The sequence below is a fragment of the Phalacrocorax carbo genome, chromosome 26, assembly GCF_963921805.1.
Source record: "Phalacrocorax carbo chromosome 26, bPhaCar2.1, whole genome shotgun sequence".
Taxonomy (NCBI): domain Eukaryota; kingdom Metazoa; phylum Chordata; class Aves; order Suliformes; family Phalacrocoracidae; genus Phalacrocorax; species Phalacrocorax carbo.
The window spans coordinates 1,028,318-1,052,425 of NC_087538.1; the positions used below are offsets into that span (position 1 = coordinate 1,028,318).

Below are 24,108 nucleotides of genomic sequence, written 5' to 3' on the forward strand. Positions count from 1 at the left end.
CACTGTCCATGGTGTCAAGCCAGGCGAGCGTCTCAGTGATGTCTACAGTGAAAGACTGCTCATCCTGAAACTGGAGCTTGTCCCCTGCCAGCTCGGGAAAGGCCTTGGTGAATGGCTCTGGCCGCAGCTCAGGCAGGTCAAATCAAGAATCAAGATATTTCAGCATTATTTACTGTCTGAAGTCCTCTTAGAAGCAGTGCCCCCTATTGCCCTGTGGACAGCATAATGTCATGACTGGCCTGACTGGTAATTTTCCTTTTCTTTTCTAGTACAAGGATGCATTTATGAAGGCAAATCCAGGGTACAAGTGGTGGCCCACAACAAACCAGCCTGTGAAAGCCCGGACATCCACTGTTACAAACAGGAAAAAGCTATGGGCCTTTGCTTCAGACTCTGCAAAAGGTTTACCAAGCCTGGGGAAAGCGACAAAAAGTGAAGGAATGCCGCAGCGTAACTTTGGGACGGCAGGTGAGATTCCATCCCTGTTCCTCAGACATAGCAGCCTTGTTTTGTTTGAGGGTGCGGCGTTGGAATCGAACTGCAAGACCAGTTTTCCTCACTGCACGTGGTGCTGCAGTGCCGATACCTTTCACGGCCCAAATTAAGTTGCCAAGACTCGAGTTAAACCTCTGCATAACAACCTAAAATTTTCCTCAGCACGTGATTGCTTTCAAGAGTCGAGGGCAGATATGTGGCACATCGTAACCCAAACCCCATTTGGGGTCCAGATTGGACTGGGTTTTACTTCAGGCTTATCTGCTGTTAGAGATTTTCTTTTTTCAGGTCAAAAAGGAACATGCTGATTATGTGCCTTCTTTTTCATAGAGTGTATTAATTTGCTGTTTACAAAAATCATGTATGGGTGTCTATGAAGTTGGAGGTGTTAACGTTCTCGCGGATGAATGTACCGGCGGAGCTAACTTTTTGTATTTAAATCCAGAGAAGCGCAATCTAATGTCACTGAAAACGTGCTCTTTTGCCCATTATACCTGGGAGGCGTGAGTTCTAACTTCCAACTCAGGTCATCCTATGATTCTATGATTTAATGGATGTATCATCTTGATACAATTTCTTTACAGGCTGACGTTTGATTAACATGTTTCTGGCTAATAAGAATAGTACAGCTAAGCTCTGTGTCCATTTGAATGAGGCTGTTGCTTTGGAAGAGTAATTTCTTTGTGTTTTCCTTTCAGAAGCGATGACTCTTGCACTGCTTCTCATAAGCATCCCTAAGCAGACCTTTAGGCACGTTATTTGAGCAGTTTGGGGTTTGCGGTACCCTTAACTACTTATTGTCACGCAGTTCGGTGGTTTGGGATTATTTCTCCAATAAGTATTTCTGTCACTTAGCAACCCTCAGTGTCTTCAACAACTTTTGGTTTTTAGCTTCTAAGTAATTTTGTTATTCGGAATGGTAGCGTAAGTTACAGGTAGAGCGGTGTCCATAGCATCACCCACACAAGGTGCCTGTGTACGTAGCCCCAAATCACCAGGTTAGTATTTTGTTGCACAAAACTCCTTTGCAGAGTTTAGAAAAAAAAACATCTGGTATTTTTGTGCTCTCTTCTTAGGCGATTGTCAAATACATTAAAATAGGTGCCAAACGATGTTTTCACCTTTTAATTTGATTTAAGCTGTCCGGGACTGTGAAGCATTAGGGTGTCCATCTTCTCTTAAAGCCTGCTTCGTGTTTCTGCTCCCTGGTATTTTGATTTGGTCGCTCATGTTCTTAGCTTGGAAGAAACAGCCTTGAGGTCTCGATTTACTCTCCACACTCCTTGTTTCAGGTTTCCTCGAGTACTTGCCAGTCAGATGCGACTAATTCTATGGAAGCTTGTCAGAAGCTGTCATTGTTTCCGCGTGCAGAGGTGAGTTTCTTTGAAAAGGGTTGTCTTCCCCAGTGTTTCCCTTTAAGAAGCATCTGATGTTCAGCCTGAAAGAGAAATCAAAGATATTTAATCTGGGGAAGAGAAGGCTGCGGGGAGACCATATTGCAGCTTGTCAGTACTTAAAGGGGGACTATAGGAAAGATGGGGACAACCATTTTAGCAAGGCCTGCTTTGACAGGACAAGGGGTAATGGTTTTAAACTAAAGGAGAGTTGATTTAGAGTGGATATAAGGAAGACATTTTTTAGGAGGGTGGTGAAGCACTGGATCAGGTTGCCCGGAGAGGTTGTGGAAGCCTCTGAGCTCTGTTGTTGAGCCAGTTCTCTGTCCACCTCACCAACCCACACTACCTTAGCTTGATTGTGAGGATGTTATAGGAGACAGGGTCGAACGCCTTACTGAAGTTGAGGCAGACAACATCCACTGCTCTCCCTTCGTCGACCCAGCCAGTCACGCCATCATAGAAGGCTGTCAGGTTGGTCTTAGCGTGATCTCCCCTTGGTGAACCCATGTTGACTGCTTCTGATAACCTTCTTGTCCTCTACATGCCTGGAGATGACCTCCAGGATGAACTGCTCCATCACCTTTTCAGGGATGGAGGTGAGGCTGACTGCCTATAGTTTCCCAGGTCCTCCTTCTTGCCCTTTTTGAAGAGTGGAGTGACATTTTCTTTCAAAGATGATGGAGAGTGGCTTGGCAAGAACTGCCAGCTCCTTCAGCACTCATGGGTGCATGCCATCAGGGCCATGGATTTGCAAGGATCCAGTTTGCCTAGGTGATCTCTGGCCCAATCCTCCTCAACCAAGGGGAAGTCCTCCTTTCTCCAGATTTTATCTCTCTCCTCTGGGACCTGGGATGCCTGAGGGCCAGCCTTCCCAGTGAAGACTGAAGCAGAGATAAGGTCAGGGAGTGCTGGAGAGCGCCTGGCAAGGTTATAACGCCACGCTGCTGGCGTACGGTCAGAGGGGCTCAGGGAAGGGCCCATGAGCGACCATCGGATACGGTGCAAGCAGTTCCTGGGCAGTGATCAGGAAATGGGGCAGTTACCCAGAACTGCTATTTTTACTCTCTTCCCATCTCCCATCACTGGTTTTTTCTTTCCTTCCCTGTCTGACTCCGTGCCTGTATTTTCTAACTCCTCCCTGTCTGTCCTACAGCCTGTTGCTATGGTCTCCTTTCCCTACACCTCTCTCCCGCTCCCTGGCCTTCTCCTTTCTCTGTCGCCATGTCCTGGCCGCCTGTTTCCCCTCTGTGCTGCCGCCTGTCCCCTCTCTCCCGCCTGTATCCCCCGCTCGGCCGGCCCTGCTGCTCTCGGGGCCTCCGTCCTGCTCCCCGGCCCCTTCTGCTCCTCCTGCGTCTCCACCCTGGAGGCCGCGGCTGTTGTGCCCTTCTGCGCCTCCTTGCCCTGACCCACAGCCCCTCTGTCTCAGTCTCTCGGGGTCGTTTCCCGCCCTCCCCTCGCCCTGTGTCCCGCTCTGCGTCCCGGCCTCCCCCTTTCTCTCTCCCCGCTGCCTTTTCCCTCTGCCCCTCTCCCCGCTGTCCCCCTGCCCCGCTCCCTCTGCCACGTCTCTGTCCCTGCGCGCTCCCGGTGCCTTGTCGGTCTCTGTGGCGGCGGGTCCCGCAGCCCCGGGGGGGCGGCCGTGGGGCCTGCGGGGGGGCGGCTGGCTCGGGCTGGGGGCGCGGTGCCCGCGCAGGGTCGGGCGGCGGGAAGGCGCGCCCCGGGGCATGCTGGGAGCTGCAGCCCTGGGGCAGGGGCTGCCGGGCGGCCATGTTGCCCCGGCCCCAGCCCCTGCCCCGAGGCCTGTCCCGCAGCCCCAGGCCGCCCCCAGGCCTGTCCTGGCAGCAGCCAGCTGGGCCTGGGCCCCGCTCCGGCCCCCCTGAGCTGTGCCTCGGGGCGGCCTCGTGGGGTGCGAGCTGTGAGGCACCCGTGGGTGCCCTGAGGTGGAAGGCAGTCGGCTGAGCGGGGCTGCAGCACAGGGAGGGAGGGAGGGACAGACAGACAGACAGACAGAGACAGAAGTGCCTGAGCTGTGCCATGTGCCTGGCAGTGCAGAGAGCAGGAACTGCGGTGAGTCCTGGGCCCCGGGGTCATGTCACCCCTCTCCCGCATCCCAGTCCCTCCTGACACCCCCTTCCCTTTCCCTGTGTGGATTTGTGGTGGGATGCTTTACTCAGCTCAATCTCACAGGGTTTTTTTTGCCTTTGATATTACAGAAACCTCCTGGTCCTTCAAGCCAAGGGGCAGATAATTTTGGGGTAAGCACACCACGAATACCACATTCACCACGGGACTAAGCGCCCTTCTTCACACATCCAGGGATCTAAATCATACCCACGGCACTTGGCAGCCTGAGCTGTGAGCATGCTGGAAAGGGGCACCTGGACACTCAGCTCGGCTGCAGAGAAAGTGTTTTGGTTTTTTTTAACAGGATCACCAGGTAAACAGCCCAAAGAGGGGCAAGCAGTAAACTGATATGCTCTGTAGGTGGCCAAGGAAAAGATGTCAGAGCGTAACAAGGTATTTTATGGCACTTTTGGCATCATAGGTGCCTTCAGACCTGGTTTCAGCCCAGCGTTTGCATAGCGGATGCTGTCAGATTTACTCCTCCCAGCAGCCCCCGCTCCCTGCTTTCACACACCACGAGTGGCTTTGCTGAACCGCAGTCCCATTTGCTGCAAAAATGGGAGGGATGGTGAATTTGTACCAAGCCACCGTCCTCTCTGGCATCCAGCCTGGCATGTGGAGAAGAATCCACTTCATTAACTAACCAGGATTAAAGGAGATGAAACAAGAAACACTGGAACAGCTCCAGCAAACCTCACTATCGAACGGCTTGGAGGGGGCTGAGCCAGCAGGCAATTTCATGCTGCTGCTTTGGTTCTTTCTTTTTTGTTTTTTTTTTTGAAGAGTCAGAAAAAAGAAGAAGTAACAGGAATGCAGAGCCAGACAAACCCCCAGGACATCACAAAAGTTACAAACGTGCAGCACACTAGGAGAAAGAGAAAAGTCTATTCAAACGGGACAGAATGAAAATGAAGCCGCTTTAATTGACCACCTGTGTGTCAGGTCCAGGCAGCTGGGAAACAGTTGCCCAGTGGGGAGGAAATTTCACCTCTGTTTTTATGAGTAATACAAGAACTTGAAACGTTCTTGCTTGTTCTGTTCCATCTAATAAAAATTGCCAGAAGCTAAACTATGAGGAGGACACAGCCACTTTTCCACCTACTCTGAAGCCTCGGGGCTCACGCCCAGGCTCCTGCACTGGATCCTACACACTCCAGTGACCGGCCAGAAAAACCTGCCCAGCAGGCCATGCCCTAACCTCAGCTGAAATTAAGGTTAGGCTAATGCTGTCAGTCACAGCTCTGTGCACCAACTGACAGATCCCCGTCAGAAATGGCTTGGGCAAAGGCCGGTGCCCTCTGTGCCTCCCCAGCTGCACTCGCACCCTCTGCTGGCCCCTCCAGGGACATTCAGATCTTCACACACTGCGCCCAGTCAACGCTCTTTTGCAACTTCTCTGTAGTTTTATTCACCTCTTCCCTGATCAGTCCAGCCAGGGCCTCTCCGGCCGAGGGAGCACCGAGCTGCTCTTGAGCACAAGGCATCGCATTGAGCAGTCCCTTCATCCAACTGTTGGATCAAATCAGAGGTGTTCATCGTGGGGCTCCACGAGCCGGCTGTCCTCAGAGCTCCGCGCCTATCACATGGTCCTGTCAGGTTATTCCAGCACGGGCCAGCATCTCTTGTGACGGAATGTCACTCTTTTTGCTGCCTTAGTCTCGGTGGCAGCTGTCTGAGCACTGCGTGGGTGGGCTCCTCGAGCAGGTTGGCCTCAGAGTTCGATGCCGATAACACGGCTGTTACAGGTGTTATGAAGGTCAAGGCTTCCGGACAACGGGAGGGCTTGGCTTTCACCAGCTTTGTCACTGTGATTTCAGCGAGGATTTTCTCTGCTATTCCTCCACCTCCTGTTGCTGCTTCTTCTCTGCAGCTCTGAGGTTTGGCTGCCTGCGCTTGGCTCTGCTGTGACGCTTGGCCTTTGGGCACAGGTTTGCCCTGGCGCTGACCAGCCACGGGCTGCTTTTTGGCAGAGGAATTCTTTGGAATCACCAGCTGCTGCCTGGAAGGACACAACTGGAGAGGTCTACCTGAGGACGCGATGGGTTTGGGGCCCCCCGTGAGCCACGTGCCCCTTCGTGCGGCCACTGGCAGCCCACCCGAGGAAACCCCGAGCCAGGACATTCAGCTGACAGCCGGCTGTCCCATGCACAGCTCAGGAGATCACACTGGGGCTCTCCTGAAGGGCTGGGGAAAATCCAGCCCTGTGAAATGGGAGGGCTTTCAGCAGCCCCATCCTGCCCTTCCAGGCATTGCCTTCACCGTGGTTGGGCAGCAATGAACAGTGAGTGTTTGGGGCTGGGGAATGGGCTCTTGCTGGGTCAGAAAGTCATGGAATCATAAAATCATAGAATATTTGGGTCGGAAGGGACTTTTAAAGGTCATCTAGTCCAACCCCCGTGCCCTGAGCAAGGCCATCTTCAACCAGACCTTGTTGTTCAGAGCCCCATCCAAGCTGGCCATGAGTGTTTCCAGGGATGGGGCATCAACCACCTCTCTGGGCTAAACGTCCCTGTGCAGATGCCAACCCTGAGCCTCCAGCCTCACCTGACCCGAGACCTTCTCCTCTTCTTCTCCTTCATCTCCATCATCTTGCAGAAGGGTGGTATTTCACTATTAGTCACGTTTGGACCGGCAGGAACGAGAGAACCAGAAGATTTCCCTGGACCCAGGAAGGAGGGACCTCGTCAGAAGAGTGTCATTGTGATGCTGCCAGCCCTGCTAATGCCCAGGGGTGTTAGACCTCTTCCCAAAACGTCTGAGAGGGCTGTTGTGCTCCCCTTGCAGCCGCTGCCACAGCCTTGCAGCCTCCCCAGCACGGGCACTTGCCCCGGTTCCCAATTTCCAATGTGGTTTTGCAACTGTGTTATCAGCACCAGGGTTGGGAATGAGGAAGGAAGTGGCGGGGACTCTTCTGGAGAGTCGTTTCTGAGGGGGGAGGAGATGCCATTGGATCCACTGTACCCTTGGGTGCATCCCACCCCAGGGCTCTGTTTTGGAGAAGCTGATGAGTCATTGGGACAAACGGCTTTGGCGCAAGCCAGCGCCTTTTGGCACTCAGCACCGATGATTTCCCCATCGGTGACTGAAGTTGGTTGCTCGTCCCATGGAAAGGAGCCAGGAGCTGCTTTACCTTCCTGCTCAAGAGGTGGCAAGTCCTTTCTTCTCAGCTGCTTGTCTTTCCCAGGGACTTCTCTCAAGGTCTTGAGGAGCCTCCTGGGCGGTGGTTTGGGCACAAATTCCATTTCAAACCTGGAAACCAGGAGAAAATGCTGACATGACCCAAAGCACCAGCAGCCCTTGCCGCTCACCACCATCACCAGCTCACAGGCAGATTTTGGCATTGCCATAAAGACCATAAAGACCATTGTTTTCCCGAGTCTACTGTGGTTTTCCCAAGTCTACCATGGTTTTCCCATCTACCATGCCCCATTCCCAAGGACAGTCCTGGGAAATGGTGGGAGTCACCCGGCAAAGTCCAGGCCTCCGTGGGACAAAGCATGGCCTAAATTCCTCTGTCTTTCCCATCAGATTTGCCTTCTGGGAGTGACTATGACCTGGGGACATCAACGAGAGTCGCTGCCTGGTGTCCCCATGGGTGGTGGACATCGTGCCACCACCCACACGTGGGCATCACATGGGTAGTGTCACAAGGAGCAAATGCTGCTGTGAGCATCTGCATCAGACAGTGGCTACAGCCACCAACGTACTCACTTGGGAAAGATGATGACACGGTCAGAGACACTCAGTGAGGCCACAGGGACCTCCCGGGACACCACCATATCCAGCAGCCAAGGGACCTGCAATGGAGAAGCCCAAAGGTGGCAGGATGTCCCCAGCATGGCCATAGCACCCGATATCGGCGGAGCCCAAAGGTGGCAGGACGTCCCCAGCGTGGCCAAGGCACTTGATGTCAGAGGAGCCGAGGCAGTGAGAGCTGGTCAGGCCACATCTCTCACCCGAGTGGATGACCACATCCTTATGGGCCACAGCAAGGAGTGCTGGGACACTGCCGTGGGACCACCCGTGCCACGGAGACACCGAAACACTCACCTTGAAAACAGCTTTTTCCAGGTTCTCCTTCCCAGACAGCTTCTCCAAGAAGTTGTGATAGAACTTCATTTGCACCTTTGTGCCTTCGATGAGGAGCACCCCGATGTCCTTCAGGACGAGGGCAACAGTCTCCCCCTTCCCCAGGCAGTGTGAGAGGAGGGATGTGGTGCCTTGGATGCAGCCCTCCACTTTCTGCCGGGACACAGAGGCGGCTGTGGCCACCTTGGCATATTTGAAGGGCTCCAGCACTTTATTGCCTGGAAAACCACACGAGAGAGACGTTCACCCCGTGGCCCTTCCCCAAGCATTTCCAAAGGGCTGCTTATTGCAGTCATTGCATCGCCCCAGAAGATAAAAACCCAACCATTTTTGAGGTGCTCTGCAGAGGGGGAGTTGCTTTAGAGAAGCATCTCAGAGCAGGGGAGGGGTGCAACGGCCGTGCAGCCAGCTAGGGTTTAACCCGACGTCTCACCAGGCAGGTAGGCCTTGTTGTCCATTAGGTTGTGGGCAACCACGAGATTCCTGGCCAGGTGAAACACGGGCCACTGGAGAGTTACAGCCTTGTCTCCGACCTGGATCTGCTTGGGGACGGTGTCAAAGGAGCCGAGGGTGGGAATTCGGAGCCCCTGCATCAGAAGAGAAGGCTGGAGGTGGCCCTGACCACGGCGGGTGCTTTGGGGTGGATCCTGCCCGCTCCTGCTGTGTGGAGGCATGAGCCGAGGCAGTGAAGAGAGCTTTGGGGAGGAGCTGCTGAGTCCTTCCCCCTCCAAAAAACGCCATGGTGGAATCATGGTAGAGCATCCCAAGGGCATCTGGGGTGTCTCCAGCAGCCGGGCTCAGCCGTGCTGTACAATACCACCCACCAGAGGTGACACCACCCTTGCACGAGCCCTCTTTGGCCATCAGTGGGGACTTTTGGGGTGAATTTCCTGCTTTCCGAGCAGGGGAATAGTGCCAGCAGCCGTGGGGCCTCCCCACCCGTCTGGGTAGACAAGGATGATGTGGGTCTTGAACTACCTTGTGCAGCAGGAGCCACTCCTGAACGTGGTCGGCCACTGCGTCCCAGACGGCGGCTTGCTCTGGAAAGCAAAGGAAAACCAGGTCACGCTCCCCATCTGCCAGCTCTCAGCCCCCCAGCACCCCGAGCCCTCGCGCCGGGCGGATGCGAAGCGGCCTCACCCTCCACAGCCAGAGACAACCCCGGGGTGGCTGCAGTGCTGAGTCTCGCTCACGCGAGGCCGTGACTGCTGGTTGCCACCACGTTCCTGCCGTGGCTATGGCCGCTGGTACCTTTGGCGGTGATGCTGGGCATCATGAAGGGGTGCTCCGTCCCGTCCCAGAAGCCCTTCTGGGCCCAGCTCTTGCTCTGGGGCTGCTCCTCAGCAGTGATGCTCGTTGGGGAGCTCATCCCTGCGTCAGATACTCCTCTGGGGTGCAGGACCCACTGCCCCGTGGCCTCTTTTATTACCTGAGTGGCCATGTCACAGCCACAGCGTGAGGCCACAGCGACACGGCCGCGATGGCACTGCCCACTGTGACACGGCAGTGACCCACTGCCCGCCAGGACGGGGCGACACCGGCTCCGTCCCCGCGCCCGGCGTGCTGCTGACGGGCCCCTGTGAGCCGCAGCCCTGGCGGGTGGCACAGGCGGAGAAACGCCTGCGTGCGTGGAGCAGCCATGGGACGTGCTCGGCTGCCCCACGCTGCCCAAAACCCTCTCTTGCATCCCAGTCACCCCAACATCGGTGGGGTGGGAGGGCATCGGAGGGGTGAAGGCAGGGAAACCTGCAGGTTGAGATAAGAATGGCTTAATAACGATAGTAATAACTGTAACAACAATAATAATAGTAAGTATAATAATAACAATAATAACTGTAATAGTAATTGTAATAACAACTACAATAATAATGAGTCTGGTTTAATATCTTTATCAATGATCTGGGTGAGGGGATTGAGTGCACCCTCAGTAACTTTGCAGAAAACACTAATTTGTGTGTGAGTGTTGATCTGCTCGAGGGCAGGAAGGCTCTGCAGGGGGACCTGCACAGGCTGCATCCATGGGCCAAGGCCAAGTGTATGAGGTTTAACAAGGCCCAGTGCCGGGTCCTGCCCTTGGCTCACACCAACCCCAGGCAGCGCCCCAGGCCTGGGGCAGAGGGGCTGGGAAGTGCCCGGCGGAGAAGGCCCTGGGGGTGCTGGCTGACAGCCGGCTGGGCATGAGCCAGCAGTGCCCGGGTGGCCAAGGAGGCCACCAGCCCCCGGGCTTGTGTCAGCACTGGTGTGGCCAGCAGGAGCCGGGCAGGGATGGGGCCCCTGTGCTCGGCACTGGGGAGGCCCCACCTCGAATGCTGGGCTCAGGTTTGGGCCCCTCGGGACAAGAAGGGCCTTGAGGTGCTGGAGCGTGTCCAGAGAAGGGCAGCGGGGCTGGGGTAGGGTCTGGAGCACAAGTGTGCTGGGGGGCGGCTGAGGGGGCTGGGGGGGTTTAGCCTGGAGAAGAGGAGGCTGAGGGGAGACTTTATTGCTCTCTAAAACTACCTGAAAGGAGGCTGTAGTGAGGTGGGGGTTGGTCTCTTCTCCCAGGTCACTAGCGATAGAACGAGAGGAAAGGGCTTCAAGCTGCGTCAGGGGAGGTTTCGATGGGATATTGGGAAAAATGTCTTCCCTGCAAGAGTGGTCAGGCCTTGGAAGAGGCTGCCCAGAGATGTGGGGGAGTCGCTGTCACTGGGGGTGTTTAACAAACATGTAGACGTGGCATTTCAGGGCATGGTTGAGGAGACCTGGTGGTGTTGGGCTGACGGCTGGAGTTGATGATCCTAGAGGTCTTTTCCAAACTTAGTGATTCAATGCTTTCATGACTCGATGCTTCTATATTATAGGCATTGTCCACAACTCAATTTATCTCTGTTTCCAGTCTTCCCCCAGCCATAGCGGTACATTTACAGGAGGTCAAAGGAAGGAAACAAAAAAAAAGATTAAAAAAGATCCCCCGTGGTGTTAAGGTGCTGCCATATTTATGGATTTTCTCAGGACTGCTAATATTTACACAAAACAGGAGATAATTCCAAGTACAGTGTGCTATTTAATTAATACGCAGTTGATTTGCCAGGCCACTAATTAAATATCTCACCTAAAAAGTCAAAAAATTAAATTCAATTTCAATCACACCTGTAAAATGGGGTGCGAGCTGGGCTTTGCTGAGCGAGGCTGTAACCGCCCGGGGTGTGGAGGTTGGCGTGTTCCAAAGGAGATGGTAAATTCCTGAATTGTTCCCTAAATCCGATATACTCACCCAATTATTGAAATAAAAAATAAGAAAATCAGAAAGAACCCCACGAAAGCTGCTCTCCTTGTTGACTGACCCTTTTTAAGCTATTTTTTTAGACTGGAAGTTTATAAATACATAGATAAATGCTAACGACGTCACCGAAATCCTTTTTTAATGCAGAACTACATATTTTCAAGATAAAACCTGAAATCCTGCAGATATAAATAAACTGCACCTGAAAAATGGAGTGAGTTTTGAAGCCTGAGGCCGTAAAAATTGTTTAAATCTTCCGATTTCCTCCACTCCATCATTCTTAGAAAAGAAATCTTGTATATTGTTGAAGGGTTCAAATAAAAGCAAATGTGGAAGCACTTCAGGACACAGAGAGTATTCCGATTAGGGATATTATTCCACCTTTTTACTGGTCGTGTTGAACAAGAGTCTCTTAAAATAAACTGATTAAATTAAGAAAAAAATAGCCAAGATGTAATTTTAAAATTTTTAAAATTTTAAAATTTTTAAATTATTTTTATCTTTATTTTTTTAATTCCTACGGGGCAGGTTTTGGTAAAAGAGAGGTGGGGGATTCAGCCCCCACCCCAGCACACTGCACTCCTGGTGAATATTGGGAAAAATAGATATAATATTGTTCTTTCCACCACTTACTGCGTGGTAATCGTACCAGCGGGCGTTCGGTATTTATATCTGTCGTGGTTCAGCCTCAGCTGGCAACTGAACACCACGCAGCCGCTCGCTCACCCCCCCCCCCACCCCTGTGGGATGGGGAAGAGAATCGGACGAGCAAAAGAACTTGTGGGTTGAGATAAGCACAGTTTAATAACTACAATAGAATGATGATGATAAATGATTATGATAATAATGACAGTAAGGTTAATATAATAAAAGGGAAAAGGGAGGAAAGGGAAAACAGGGAACAAAAACGCAGAAACACGAACGATACAACCGCTCACCACCCGCCGACCGACGCTGCCCGTCCCCGAGCCGCGATTGCTCCCCCCTCCCCCGGCCAGCCCCTCCCAGCTAGCATACTGGGCATGACGTTACATGATATGGAATATCCCTTTGGTCAGTTTGAATCTGCTCTCTCAGCTGTGCCCCCTCCCCTCCCAGCTCCTTGTGCACCCAGCAGAGCATGGGAGGCTGGACATGTCCTTGACTAGTATAAGCGCTACCCAGCAGCAGCCTAAACATCTGTGTGTTACCTCAACAGGTTTTTTCCATGCTAATTTCAAAGCACAGCACTATACCAGCTAAAGAAAATTAACTCTATCGCAGCTGAAACCATGACACATGGGAAGCCATCACTGGGATGAGAAATCATTGTTGGGATGGGAATTCATGGCGGGGATGGGAAACCCTCATCGGGATGAGAGATCAGCACAGAGGACAGAAAATCATCAGCCGGATGGGAAATCATGGTGATGGGCAGTTGCTGAGACATGACAAATCCAGCCCTGGCAAGGCTGGCTCAGGCAGGTGCTGGCGGAATCATCGCCCTGGGGACGGAACCCCAGAACAGTGTTTGCCCCAAACAAACCCCACACTGACCCACCGCCATGGCAGGTACAGCTGCAGGCTCCTGCTCCTCGTGGTGCTCCTGCCCTCCAGGTAACCCCCCAATATCTCACCCCACCACCCCTCTTTGCTTCCCCCAACAGAGAGGTTCCCTCTCCGGCTGCCCACGGCATCGCAGGTGCCCGGCATGAGCTTCACCACCCCAGCCATGCCAGCACCGGTCAGTGCCCACGTGCTGCCCTCTGTCCCGGGGCTGGCAGTGTCTGGTGAGCCTGCCCAGCTCCACACCGTCACCCACCAGCTGTCCCAGCCCACCGTCTGGCAGGCGGTGCCAGGGCCCCTGGGGGCCCCGGGGCAGGTGGTGCAGCTCCCCAGCGGGGTGCAGCATCCCCCAGTGGCACAGCTCCCTCACGGGGTGCAGCTCCCCACTGGGGTGCAGCTCCTCAGTGGGGTGCAGATGCCCATGGGGGTACAGCTCCCCACTGGGGTGCAGCTCCCCATGGGGGTACAGCACCCGCAAGGCATGCAGCTCCCCACTGGGGTGCAGCTCCCTCACAGCGTGCAGCTCCTCAGTGGGGTGCAGATGCCCATGGGGGTACAGCTCCCTGCTGGGGTACAGCTCCCCACTGGGGTACAGCTCGCCACTGGGGTGCCTCTCCCACACGGGACGCAGCTCCATGCTGGGTTGCAGCTCCCCCACGGGGTGCAGCTCCCCCACGGGGTGCAGCTCCTCCATGGGGTGCAGCTCCCCCACGGGGTGCAGCTCAACCATGGGGTGTCGCTCCCCACCATGGCTGCTCCCTGTCCCCCTGCCTACGGCTGGGGACAGCAGGTGGTGCCACAGGTGCTGGTGCCCCACCAGCCGAGGGGGATGGGGCCACGGACCCTGGACCAGCAAGAGCCCATGGACCCCACGGGCTCCTGCCTGCTACGCGCCCCTGACCACACTGGCGACCCACCACCGTGCTGCCCCACGGCTCAGCCTTGGGTCCAGGAGCACCCTGTGCTCCACACCCTGCCTGGCAGCGCCCAGAAGCCATCGGAGGGCTTCAAGAAGGAAGTGGTGGCCATCGAGGACAGTGTCCCTGCTGCCAGCCCCCACCAGACCGGCCTGGCTCTGCCGACCTGCAGAACCAGGATGGAGCCTAAAGGTGAGCTCTGGGGGGTGGCAGAGCCCGCGGGCAGCTGCCCTGAGCCAAGGAAAGCTTGCACCACCCCGCGCTTGGGTTGGATCTCTTTGCTTTTTCAGCAGTGGAGACCACCCCGGCAGCCCCAGAGAAGCCCGTCGACCTGCCCGAGCAGGGGCCACAGGCCTTCGCTGAGGCCTGTCCTGAGCTGGCAGAGGACACCATCGCCAGCTTGGTGCTCTCCTGGCTCAACACCTTGGAGAGCGAGGACAGCCTCCCCGATGGGCCTGACAGCCCCAGCCTCGCCGCCTTCCTCCACGAGCTCCCCGACCTCTCCGAGTACGTGGCGGAGGGCGGCTGCCCCAAGGAGCCAGCAGCAGCGGCGGGGCTGGGGGACGGCGAGGTCTCTGTCGACGACGTCGACGACTTCACCAGCTTCCTCGGCCGGGTCCCTGACTTCTCCGAGTACGTGGCAGAGGGCGGCTGCCCCCATCAGCAAGTGGTGGCAGCAGGGCTGGGGGACAGCGAGGACACCGTCCCTAACGGCCTTCCTTTCCCCAACAGCCTCATCAGCGCCGATTTCCTCGATGACCTCCACGACTTCTCCATGTACGCGGCAGATGGCACCTGCCCCCAGGACCATGCGGTGGTGGCAGGGCTAGGGGACAGTGAGGACACCACCCTGACCACCAGTGTCCCCAACGTGACTGCCGAGGCCCTTGATGAGCACCCTGACCTCTGTGGGTATGTGGCGGAGGGCTGCTTGCCCCAAGGAGCCACTGGTGGCGGCGGGGCTGGTGGATGGCGGGGACACCATCCCCAATGTCCCCGACTTGACAACTTCCCTTAACAAGCTCCCCCACCTCTTGGAGTACAGGGCAGAGGGCGGCTGCGAGGTGGAGAAGTTGGCAGCAGTGATGCTGGTGGACGGTGAAAATATCCTCGCCGATGTCCCCGACAGCCTGGACACCACTGCCTCCTGCAGCGAAGACCCTGACCTGGAGTACGAGGCGGAGGGCGGCTGGTGCAAACGCCGCCTGCAATCGGGGATGCTGGGGGATGCCGACCCCTTCTGGGGGGTGCCGGCCTCCCCCTTGCAAGACACCAAGGGGAACCAGGGCGGGGTGTCGGCAGTCCTCCCCACCTGGTGGCGGCCGTTGGACACATCCGAAGAGAGCTCTCCGGAGACTGCATGGGAGACTTCTGAGGACAGTCCTGTGGACAGTCCCCAGAACGATCCCCTGCAGGCTCCTCCGGAGACGGCAGAGGAGACTTCTGAGGACAGTCCTGTGGACAGTCCCCAGAACGATCCCCTGCAGGCTCCTCCAGAGACGGCAGAGGAGACTTCTGAGGACAGTCCTGTGGACAGTCCCCAGAACGATCCCCTGCAGGCCCCTCCAGACAGTCCCCTGCTCAGCGTCCTGCAGTTCCCAATGCTGAGTCCCTTGCCCAGCTCCCCAGAAGCACCCCCAGTGTCACCAGCCCCACATGGCCCAACTGGCGGAGACGGCGCTGCGGAGGCAGCCTCGGATGGGTCCGACCCACCTGCTGCTGCCGCCGGGCGTTGTGTCCTGCCAAGAGGGGCCCCGATGGGGAGAAGCGGGCGGCAAGCAGGCCAAGGGAAAGCTGGACGGCGACAGGGCAGTGCAGGTGGCAGCGGGCTGCGGGTGGGAAGCAGCAAGCGCAGAGCATCCAATACCACCAACGTGCCTGCCAAGCGACGTAGGACCCGAGAGGAAGCCAGAAGGCAAAGGCTCTTCATGGGGCGGAGAAGAAAGGTTTAATGCAGCGGCCCACCCAGACACCACAGCACGGAGGCCTTGAACTGCTGCTCTGGGACTCCCACCCCACGCCCCACCCCAGCCTTGTGACCCTCAACTGCTCCAGTCCCACAGACCCGTGCTGGAAGCTACGGCCCCCCGCTGCCCGGGGGCTGCGATACGTTCCAGGGAACACACAGCATTGCCAGGTGCCAGCACAGCCGGTGTCAGGGCCCAGCCGGGCCCCGCAGCTCCCGGCAGCACTGGGCCGCACGCCCCTGCAGCACCCCAGGGAGGCCCCAGGAGGCCCCGGCCCGGGAGGAAGCCGCGGAGCAGTGGGCGCAGGGGCAAGGCGGGGCAGACGTGCTCACCCCTCCAGTGAGACACGGGAGTCCCCTCTGCCCGCCCTGATGGTGCCAGTCCTAGGCCCACTGGGTGCCACCTCTGATCCCACCGCCTTGACCCTGCGCCGCTGCCGGCATCCCCACCGCAGCCTGGAACCAGAGTCCCCAGGAGCAGCATCCCCACCCGGCGCTGAGGACGCTCCGCATCGTCCTGAGGGTGCCCTTGCTCAACTCCAGCCACAGTTTCCACCTGCTGGGGCACACAGTGAAGGTGGTGGGGCTGATGCCCCAACCACCCAACCCGGAACCCAATTCCTTGATGGCAGCCCCGAGACCCAGCGCAGCACTGGATGCCTCAAGCCCCCGCTGACAGCAAGAAGGACACGGCACCGGCGGCACCATCGAGCAGCAAGGCACGCACCAGGTCTGCCGACAAACCTCAGCAGCCGAGCGGGCTGTGCTTGTCGCCCACGGAGGCCAAACCCCACAGGAGGGGCTGCCGCAGCAGCTGCACATGCCGCCACAACCTCCCAACGACTCCCCGCTGTCCTTCGGGCCCTGGGGGGGCTCACGGCTGCGCCCACCCCGCTGGAGGAGCAGGAGCAGTCGGTGCCCATCACACCCGAGCAGCGGCCCCAGCGGGAGCGTGTGAAGACGCTGGCCCAGGAGGAGCGGGAGCGGGCGGCCCTGCAGGTGTCACCGGGCAGCTGCAGGTTTATGTGCAGAGGGAGGCCAGCATGGACATAGCCAACAACTACGGCTACCCATAACCCACCGGCCCAGAACCGTCCCCCCCTCTTCGGAGCTGCCTTTTCCTCTCTAGCATTTGACTGCCGACAGAGCAGTGCCGCGGTGACGGCCTCGGTCAACACCTTCCTTCCGGCTGCCCTGCGAGGTCCTTGCACCTCTTGTGGTCAAGACAGTGTGATCCTGCTCTACCTCATTTGGCTGCAAGAAGAGTAAAGGAAGAAGCAGCTCCCAGAAGCCTCAGCAAATAGTTTGGCAAGGTCTTCTAGCCTGCTTCCACAGTCACAAGACCCCGTGCTGTTAGTATAATGTCTCGTTGCCTTCCCTAGAAAGGCACTGAAGCAGAATGGCCTCCCTGTCACTGCTCGCTACCAGCAGCAACAGAGGCCTCAGAAAGGCCAGGATTTCGAGTCTTTCACCAGCAGGCCAGGAGTAGTGCGTACTACGGGATGTGGCCACTTGTAGCCACTTGCAGTCCAGACACTCAAGGTGGTTTTAGCTTCAGCTGCGGTGATTGTAGGCACTGAAGCTTAAACCCAAAAGGAAAGAGAAAAAGAACAGCTCTCCAGGCACACACCGTTCGGAAGTTAAAGCAGAAGAAAGGCCAGCGTGGCACACGCTCAAGGACAGGGCTGCCTATAGCCCTTTGGCAGGGAAGCTTCTCCCCAGCCAAGCGCATTTCTCCTCCTCTCCTACAGTTCTCCTCCCTCTCTGTCCCCGTACCTTCAGCTGCAAGGTCTGACTGCGATTCAGCACTGCCCGGAAAGTGAACTGTCCCACGAGCCTTCCCTGCTCCTCACGTTCCTACTTCAGGCCCAAGAGAAACACGGGGGTGGAGAAACCAGAGCGCCTCGCACACTGTGGGAAGACTGAACTTCAGTCGGTGAAGCACGGGTTTATTTCAGCTACGCAGTCAAAGGAAGACGAGCGCAAGGAGCAGACAAGAAGCTGCACCTAGGTAGCACGCCACGCTTGCCTACTCAGCGAGTCTAGGCTGCCACCCAGAGAAGGAGCAGATGTTCCCAGGGGGAGGGGGGTAACCTGAGGGTCACAAATGCCCACGGGGATTGAAAGCCAGAAGGGCTAGGACAGTGCGCTGTGCCACCTCCTCTTCCCTGCGGCTCCCCGAGTTCCATCATGCCCCAGAACCTTCCCTTCAAACAGTATATTGGACAGAAGCGCAATACAGCTCCAAGGAGCTTGCTGCTTCTGCGAGCCAGGAGGAGGCCAGAGGCCGCTGGACTCTGTGACCCATACTCACCCCCGGCTTAGAAACGCTGTGCAACCCCCAGCCCCCCACGCTGGAGAAACCACTCACGTAGACAGCCATGTCCTTTGGAGCTCTGCAGATACTGTCTCCAGGGAATGTTGTCCTGAAACGTGGTCCATGGTGACTGCTCTGGGAAGGACTGGCACAGACAGCTTGATGAAGGCTTGTCCCCGACTTCCCAGCAAGGGCCAGCACTTTCCCACATGGTTTTCAGGCTGGAAGGAGGAGAAGAAACTACGTTCACATGGAGAAGGGTGCCCTGGCTCTCATTCCTGCTATGAGCATCACAGGATTAAGAACTGATTTGGCCAAGCAGCTCGGCTCTGAACCGCAGATGGTGCCTTCGGTCGGACCCTGCGGGTACCAAACAGAGAAGCAGCTGTGAGAATTCACGGGTCACAAGAGCACGTCAGTGGAGAAGCACTTGCATGGCAGCGAGCTGGGTGCGCTGCCTGAAGAAGCTCTCTGGCCTCTCTCGGTGTGCAGCAACTCGCCAAGAACAAGCAAGGGATGGTGCGGCTGAAAGGCACCGGCCCAGGGCAGGTGGCAACTAGGGTCCCACCTGGACAAGCCTTTCCTGTAAGGAGAAGCCATTACTCCCCCCATCCAGTCCCACCTCCTCCCACTGGCACCTGCCAACTCTTCAACTTGTGCAGGCGGCTCAGGGGCAGTGCCAGGACAGCCTGCAAACGCAGCGTGAGGCCCTCCAGCAGGGCAGGCTCTCAGCACCCGCTTGTGCTCACTAAGAGCCCCCGTGAGCTCACGCCCGAGACCTCTGCAGGCACCTTTCCCACTCTGCTTCCATGCCATGCTGACAGTTTGCACGATGACTGGGAAGACACAGCATGCAGGACCAAGCGACCCTGTTAGAAGCTTGCACAGAGGACCTGGGGCACTCCGGGGGAGAAAATACTCATTTAAATTAAAAGAGCTGGGTGTTGGCTTTGCAGTGCCTCTCTCTGCCTGCGGGCATTTGCTCAGTGGGGGGGAGGGAGGGTGGGGGGTTAACGCATCCCCTGCCCACCCCGCGGGTGGCTGAGCTGGGCTGGGGATGGCTTATGTCCACAAACAGGTATTTTTACATTTAAGATAATATGATTCTATTTTTATAAATAATAGATTTATTTTTTTACAAATAAATATTTTGAAATTATAATATTTGTATTATGTATACGTCTATGTATAATATCATATACATATACACACAGACATAGATATGTAGCTACGCATCCCACCACAAATCCACACAGGGAAAGGGGAGGGGGTGTCAGGAGGGACTGGGATGCGGGAGAGGGGTGACATGACCCCGGGGCCCAGGACTCACCGCAGCTCCTGCTCTCTGCACTGCCAGGCACATGGCACAGCTCAGGCACTTCTGTCTCTCTCTCTCTGTCTGTCTGTCTGTCCCTGCCTCCCTCCCTGTGCTGCAGCCCCGCTCACCCGACTGCCTTCCACCTCAGGGCACCCACGGGTGCCTCACAGCTCACACGGGTCCCTCACAGAAAGGAGACCACAGCAACAGGCTGTAGGACAGACAGGGAGGAGTTAGAAAATACAGGCACGGAGTCAGACAGAGAAAGAAAAAACCAGTGATGGGAGATGGGAAGAGAGTAAAAGTAGCAGTTCTGAGCAACTGCCCCATTTCTTGATCACTGCCCAGGAACTGCTTGCACCGTATCCGATCGTCGCTCATGGGCTCTTCCCTGAGCCCGTCTGACCGTACGCCAGCAGCGTGGCGTTATAACCGTGCCAGGCGCTCTCCAGCACTCCCTGACCACGACCACCAAAGACCTCTCTCTAACAAACCACCAAGTGCCTCCTCTTCATAAGCGAGCCACCAAACGCACACACAAGCACTGCTCTCTGCCAGGAGAGCCCTCGCTAGCAGGTTAAATTAGCAATCAAGACTGGCAAGCACGCTTGACAGCAACACTCAGTTCCAGGATGACAAGACGTGTAGATAAAATCTAGCCACTGCTTCACACCAGGAAAGTGATAAATGTCGGTCTTTTGCAGGTCTATATTTCAATATTGCTGGAAATTTTTTCAGTTTTCAAGTCCTTTAATGACGGTTCACGGTTTTTAGTATTTCGTATAAAACCAAGATGTTGCTGCTGACCCCACCTATTGAATAGCTGCGTGTTTTAATTGCCCAAGCCTCTGGCTGAGTATTCATGCCATTGAACGTTACTCACTGAAGGTGTGTGCGTGAGGCGTGAATCCAACCTTCGTACCCAGGTGGCGAATAGGAGTTTCCCCAGGGACGGATCCAGAGCAGGGAATTAAGCTCTCACTCCGCACTGCGCTTTGGAGGAGGAGCGGGTTTGTGCCCCTTCTCCGAGTGGATGGTGAGCTGAGGGGTATTTCGCCCTTAGGGAACCTGAAGTTAAGCCAAAGAATGTCGAGTGAGTTCAAAACCCTGCCCAAGCCTTTGGAACATCCCGGCTCTGTTCACTGAGGCAAAGGAGTATTTTAGTTGAGCAACACTTATGCTGGGTAAAATGAGAGGATGAGAGGCTTTTGCTGCTTCAAATACTCATGGAAATGTCATTTTAAATGTGGTTCTTCAGACGAGATAAGTCTGCACCTCTTTTCTTAGCAGGACAAAACTTCTGAGCCTGTTCCCAGAGATAGAAAGAGCAGAGGAATTCCGTGGAGTTCCATGGTGGAGGTGAAAGATCCCAACCCAAAGGGTGCCGTGCTGACAAGCAGTGGGAAATACGCGATGCCAGCTCTTCCTGCGTAAGTATGGAATGAATTGGACTGACCGAGCAGTGAACAAGAGAAACCACGCACAGAAGTGTGCGTGGCAATGCAACCGAACTGGCCAGCGCCTGCAGTGACGGGGGAGGAAGCACTGACATTGCGTCTTAATCTTAAAATCTGTGATACTGTCTCATGTTGCAGTAGGGTGGTCCCCGTGTTCATGCCCCTGGAAGCTGGTTAAACCTGTGCTGTGCTAAGAACGTGTATTTCTGCAAAGCATTTTGGTGGTGTTTGTAGCGGAGTCGTTCTCTTGGAGAGGTCGTTTTGGTTCTGTTTGATGTGGCAAAGGCTCCTTGCAAAACGTAAGAAATTGCCGCTGGACTGAGATGTCCCCCCCCTCTGACTTCTATGAACTCCCGTGTGTGGAAGAGACGGAACTTTTCCTGTTGCTGTAAATTAAGAAAACACTCCTGTGTGCTGAGAGGAGCGGCTGTTTTAAACTGCGCTTGGTAGCACTTCTGTTTTGCTGCCATGGATCTCCTTCTGGAGAAGCTGTAACACAGGCTCCTTCCCTTTCTAAAATGTAATCACTCAGAGACGAACTTGATCGGAGACTAACTTGGTGCTGCGCCTGCAATGTACATTTGCCGCCTGGCAAAGGAGAGGTGGGATTCATTTCACCTGATTTCTAGCTGTCAAAAAGTTATTTTTCTGGTCTGAGCTAATTTCTTGCTTGGTCAAAGGAAAGGGAGAGTTCTGCAGCAGGAAAATTGTTCCCCCCTCCCTCTTCTGGTCTTGTGGCTCTAGAAGAGTAGTTTAATCTGAAGGCCTATGTTTTAGAAGGCGAATGTGGAGTGAGAAGAATTCCACCTGTTCTCTTCCTTTGATAAAATCCAAAGCTTGGAAAAGTTTTCTTTGAGCCATCTTTAAACTTTTCTCTCCCACCAGGCCCTCTCCCCCTCCAGGGAAGCTCCTGTGCGAGGAAAGAAGGAAAAGCCTCCCTTTTTGCCAGAGGAGCCATCGCCCTCTTCTTCCTCCTCATCCTGCTCTGGTGATCCTAGTCCAGATGAGTTGTTGTGTCTCATTTGTGAAGATACAATGTCCGATGCCGCTGTTAGTGCCTGCTGTGGAAACAGTTCCTGTGACGGATGTAAGTGCAGCTCCCACGGTTGTTACTTCAAAACATCACATCTGATCTTCTGAAAGCAGAAAGAGGAGATCAGGGAATTACTTTGTCACCAGCTCTATTTAAGGCTTAAGCAGAGCCTGAACAGGAAAGGACTTTTCTCACTTAAAGGGAAAAAAGGCAGGAAGCTTTTTTCCCTTTTTACGTATGTAGTTAAATCCTCTTGACAGGTGGAAGGAGGAGTTTGAGAAGAGAGCCTAACTGCGCAGGTGATTACAGTATTAGATATCGAACGCGTTTGGTTTGTCCCCAGCCCTTTCCCTCACACAAAATTATAGAGCCATCTCTGGTGCCTTCCTGTGGTCTGCAGCCAACGGGGAGCTGGGCATTTAATCCACACTCCTCTCCACGGGAGAGGTGGTTAAAAACTTCAGAGCTGTGCAGGTTGTAGCTGGGATAGAGTTAATGTCCGTCAGCGTCGCTGGCAGAGTGCTGAGGGCACACTGATGTTTCAGCTGCTGTTAAGTAGCGGCTCCGTGTCGCTAAGTAGCGCCTCTGCTAGTCAGGGGCCTCTCCAGCTTCCCGAGCTCTGCCCGACAGGTATGAGTGGCCGCGCCAGGGACCCCTCTGCCCGCCCAGCTCCATCAGGGGTGATGCCCAGGTGCGAGGGCAGAAGGAGGCCCCGAGCCGTGCGTCAGTCGGCCAGAGTGAGTCGGCCAGCGTCAGTCGGCCAGCATCGCCTGCCCGCACTCAGCTGGCTGGCGTCAGTCAGCGTCAGCGTCTGTTGTCGGGAGTCAGTCAGGACTTAATCCTGTCGGCACCGCTGACCCCCCGTCTGGGGTGTGGGGCTGAGCGCGGTGGTTCAAGTGCCGCCTTAGGCCCGTCAGTCAGGGTGGCTGTGTCAGCCTTGGCTGGCAGCTGTCACCTGCCTTTGGGCACACGGTGCCGTGTCCTGCTCTGCTGAGGGCGGCTCCTCATTCCCTGCCTGCTTCAGCTCGTTTTCCTGCTTCCACGTGCCTGGGCTTTGCTGGTTTAAGGCAGTGAAACGAACTTAATCAGGCTTCCCTTAACTTTGTGTCTTCTGCCTAGTGAGCCGTCGGACAGAGCTTTGGAGGAAGAATGGTGACAAGCCCCTGCTGGTGGGGTGGTGTTTTACTGGTGTGGAGGAGAGGATACTTCAGTTGGTGGGAGCGAGTGCCCAAACCCCGGGGCCTGTCGCGTGGGCTGCCAACGTTTCCGCAGCTCCCCTCGTCGGGCGGCTGTTTGCAAGGGGTGTGTTTGAGCACTGGGGGTTCAGCAGCCGCCGGGCCCTGGCCCTGGGCAGCCTGCTCTGGGGGACCCTGCCTGCGCAGGGGCTGGACCAGCTGCCCCCAGGGATTCCGGAAGGCCTTTCTCTCCCTTGTGACTCCGTGACTCGGGAACTGGTGCTGCGAGGGGCCAGCGCTGTGGGAGCGCTGGGAACGTTGTCTTCCCTGGGCTCTGCCTCTGTCGGGACGGCTGCGTGTGCGCTCTGCCCCGAGACACTCGGCGCCTGCGCCCGCCTGTCCAGGTACGCCAAGCAGTGTGCAACAGAGCACACTTTCAGGAGTGACCTGAGGAGCTTTTGCTAGCTTGGCCGCGTTGGAGAGGGACTGCAGCTCCTGCATGCAGGAATAGTCGTGTTGGAGAATAACCCTAGGAGGCAGCTGGGTAAAGGGGCTCTAGTGTCAAACGCTGATGTGTCTCGGGTTTGGGTTTGTTCATGTAAAGGGAAATGAAATCTGTGGTCTGCATCAGATACGGGATCGGGGCTGTTGGGGGCTGTATTTCTGGGGAAAATGTCACTGAGCCAGTCATGAATAGTAATTCAAAAAGCTCTATAATTGTGATCTTTCCCTGCTGTTCAACAAAGCGGATGCTGTTTTTCTCAACAGAGCATAGTTTTTCTTCCATTTCTTCTTCTTTGGCTTCTTCCCACTCTTTGTCCTCTTTCCTTAGACAATGTGACCCGAGCAGTGTCAGGCAATGCTGTCCCTTCTCTGACCACCAAGTAACGCTTCCCTGAGATCACTTTAGCTTCCACATCTGGCTGAGTGAAAGAATGACGCCCGTCAGCCTCAGCCTCCCTCCGTGCGAGAGTGAGCCTCTACGTGCACGAGGGAGCCCAGAGCTGACTGAGAGTGCC

The 24,108-nt window shown here is 55.7% G+C and overlaps 2 protein-coding genes and 1 long non-coding RNA gene across 3 annotated transcripts in view; 1 reads left to right on the forward strand and 2 right to left on the reverse strand.

Annotated features, from left to right (window-relative positions):
• Window positions 1-24,108, reverse strand: part of LOC135317692 (uncharacterized) — a 177,500-nt gene that overhangs the window by 17,470 nt on the left and 135,922 nt on the right. The gene's annotated exons all lie outside the window — the stretch shown is intronic.
• The window catches only part of LOC135317688 (uncharacterized), a 123,494-nt gene that overhangs the window by 1,717 nt on the left and 97,669 nt on the right, over window positions 1-24,108 (forward strand). The gene's annotated exons all lie outside the window — the stretch shown is intronic.
• LOC135317681 (uncharacterized) lies at window positions 5,517-18,385 on the reverse strand. The gene is made up of 3 exons (XM_064474106.1): window positions 18,161-18,385; window positions 6,558-6,672; window positions 5,517-6,012 (listed from the first exon to the last, which is right to left on the reverse strand). The coding sequence occupies exons 1-3, from the start codon at window positions 18,315-18,317 to the stop codon at window positions 5,649-5,651; spliced, it is 636 nt and encodes a 211-aa protein (XP_064330176.1). The 5' UTR covers window positions 18,318-18,385; the 3' UTR covers window positions 5,517-5,648.

Excerpts from the sequence above, each read along its gene's own strand:
- LOC135317681 (XM_064474106.1), bottom strand. The coding sequence starts at position 18,317 with ATGTGGGAAAGTGCTGGCCCTTGCTGGGAAGTCGGGGACAAGCCTTCA. Across the intron at positions 6,673-18,160 it reads CAAAGGACATGGCTGTCTAC|GGAAATCTTCTGGTTCTCTC; the intron begins GTGAGTGGTTTC and ends TCCTGGGTCCAG. Across the intron at positions 6,013-6,557 it reads AGGAGAAGGTCTCGGGTCAG|GCAGCAGCTGGTGATTCCAA; the intron begins GTGAGGCTGGAG and ends GTGTCCTTCCAG.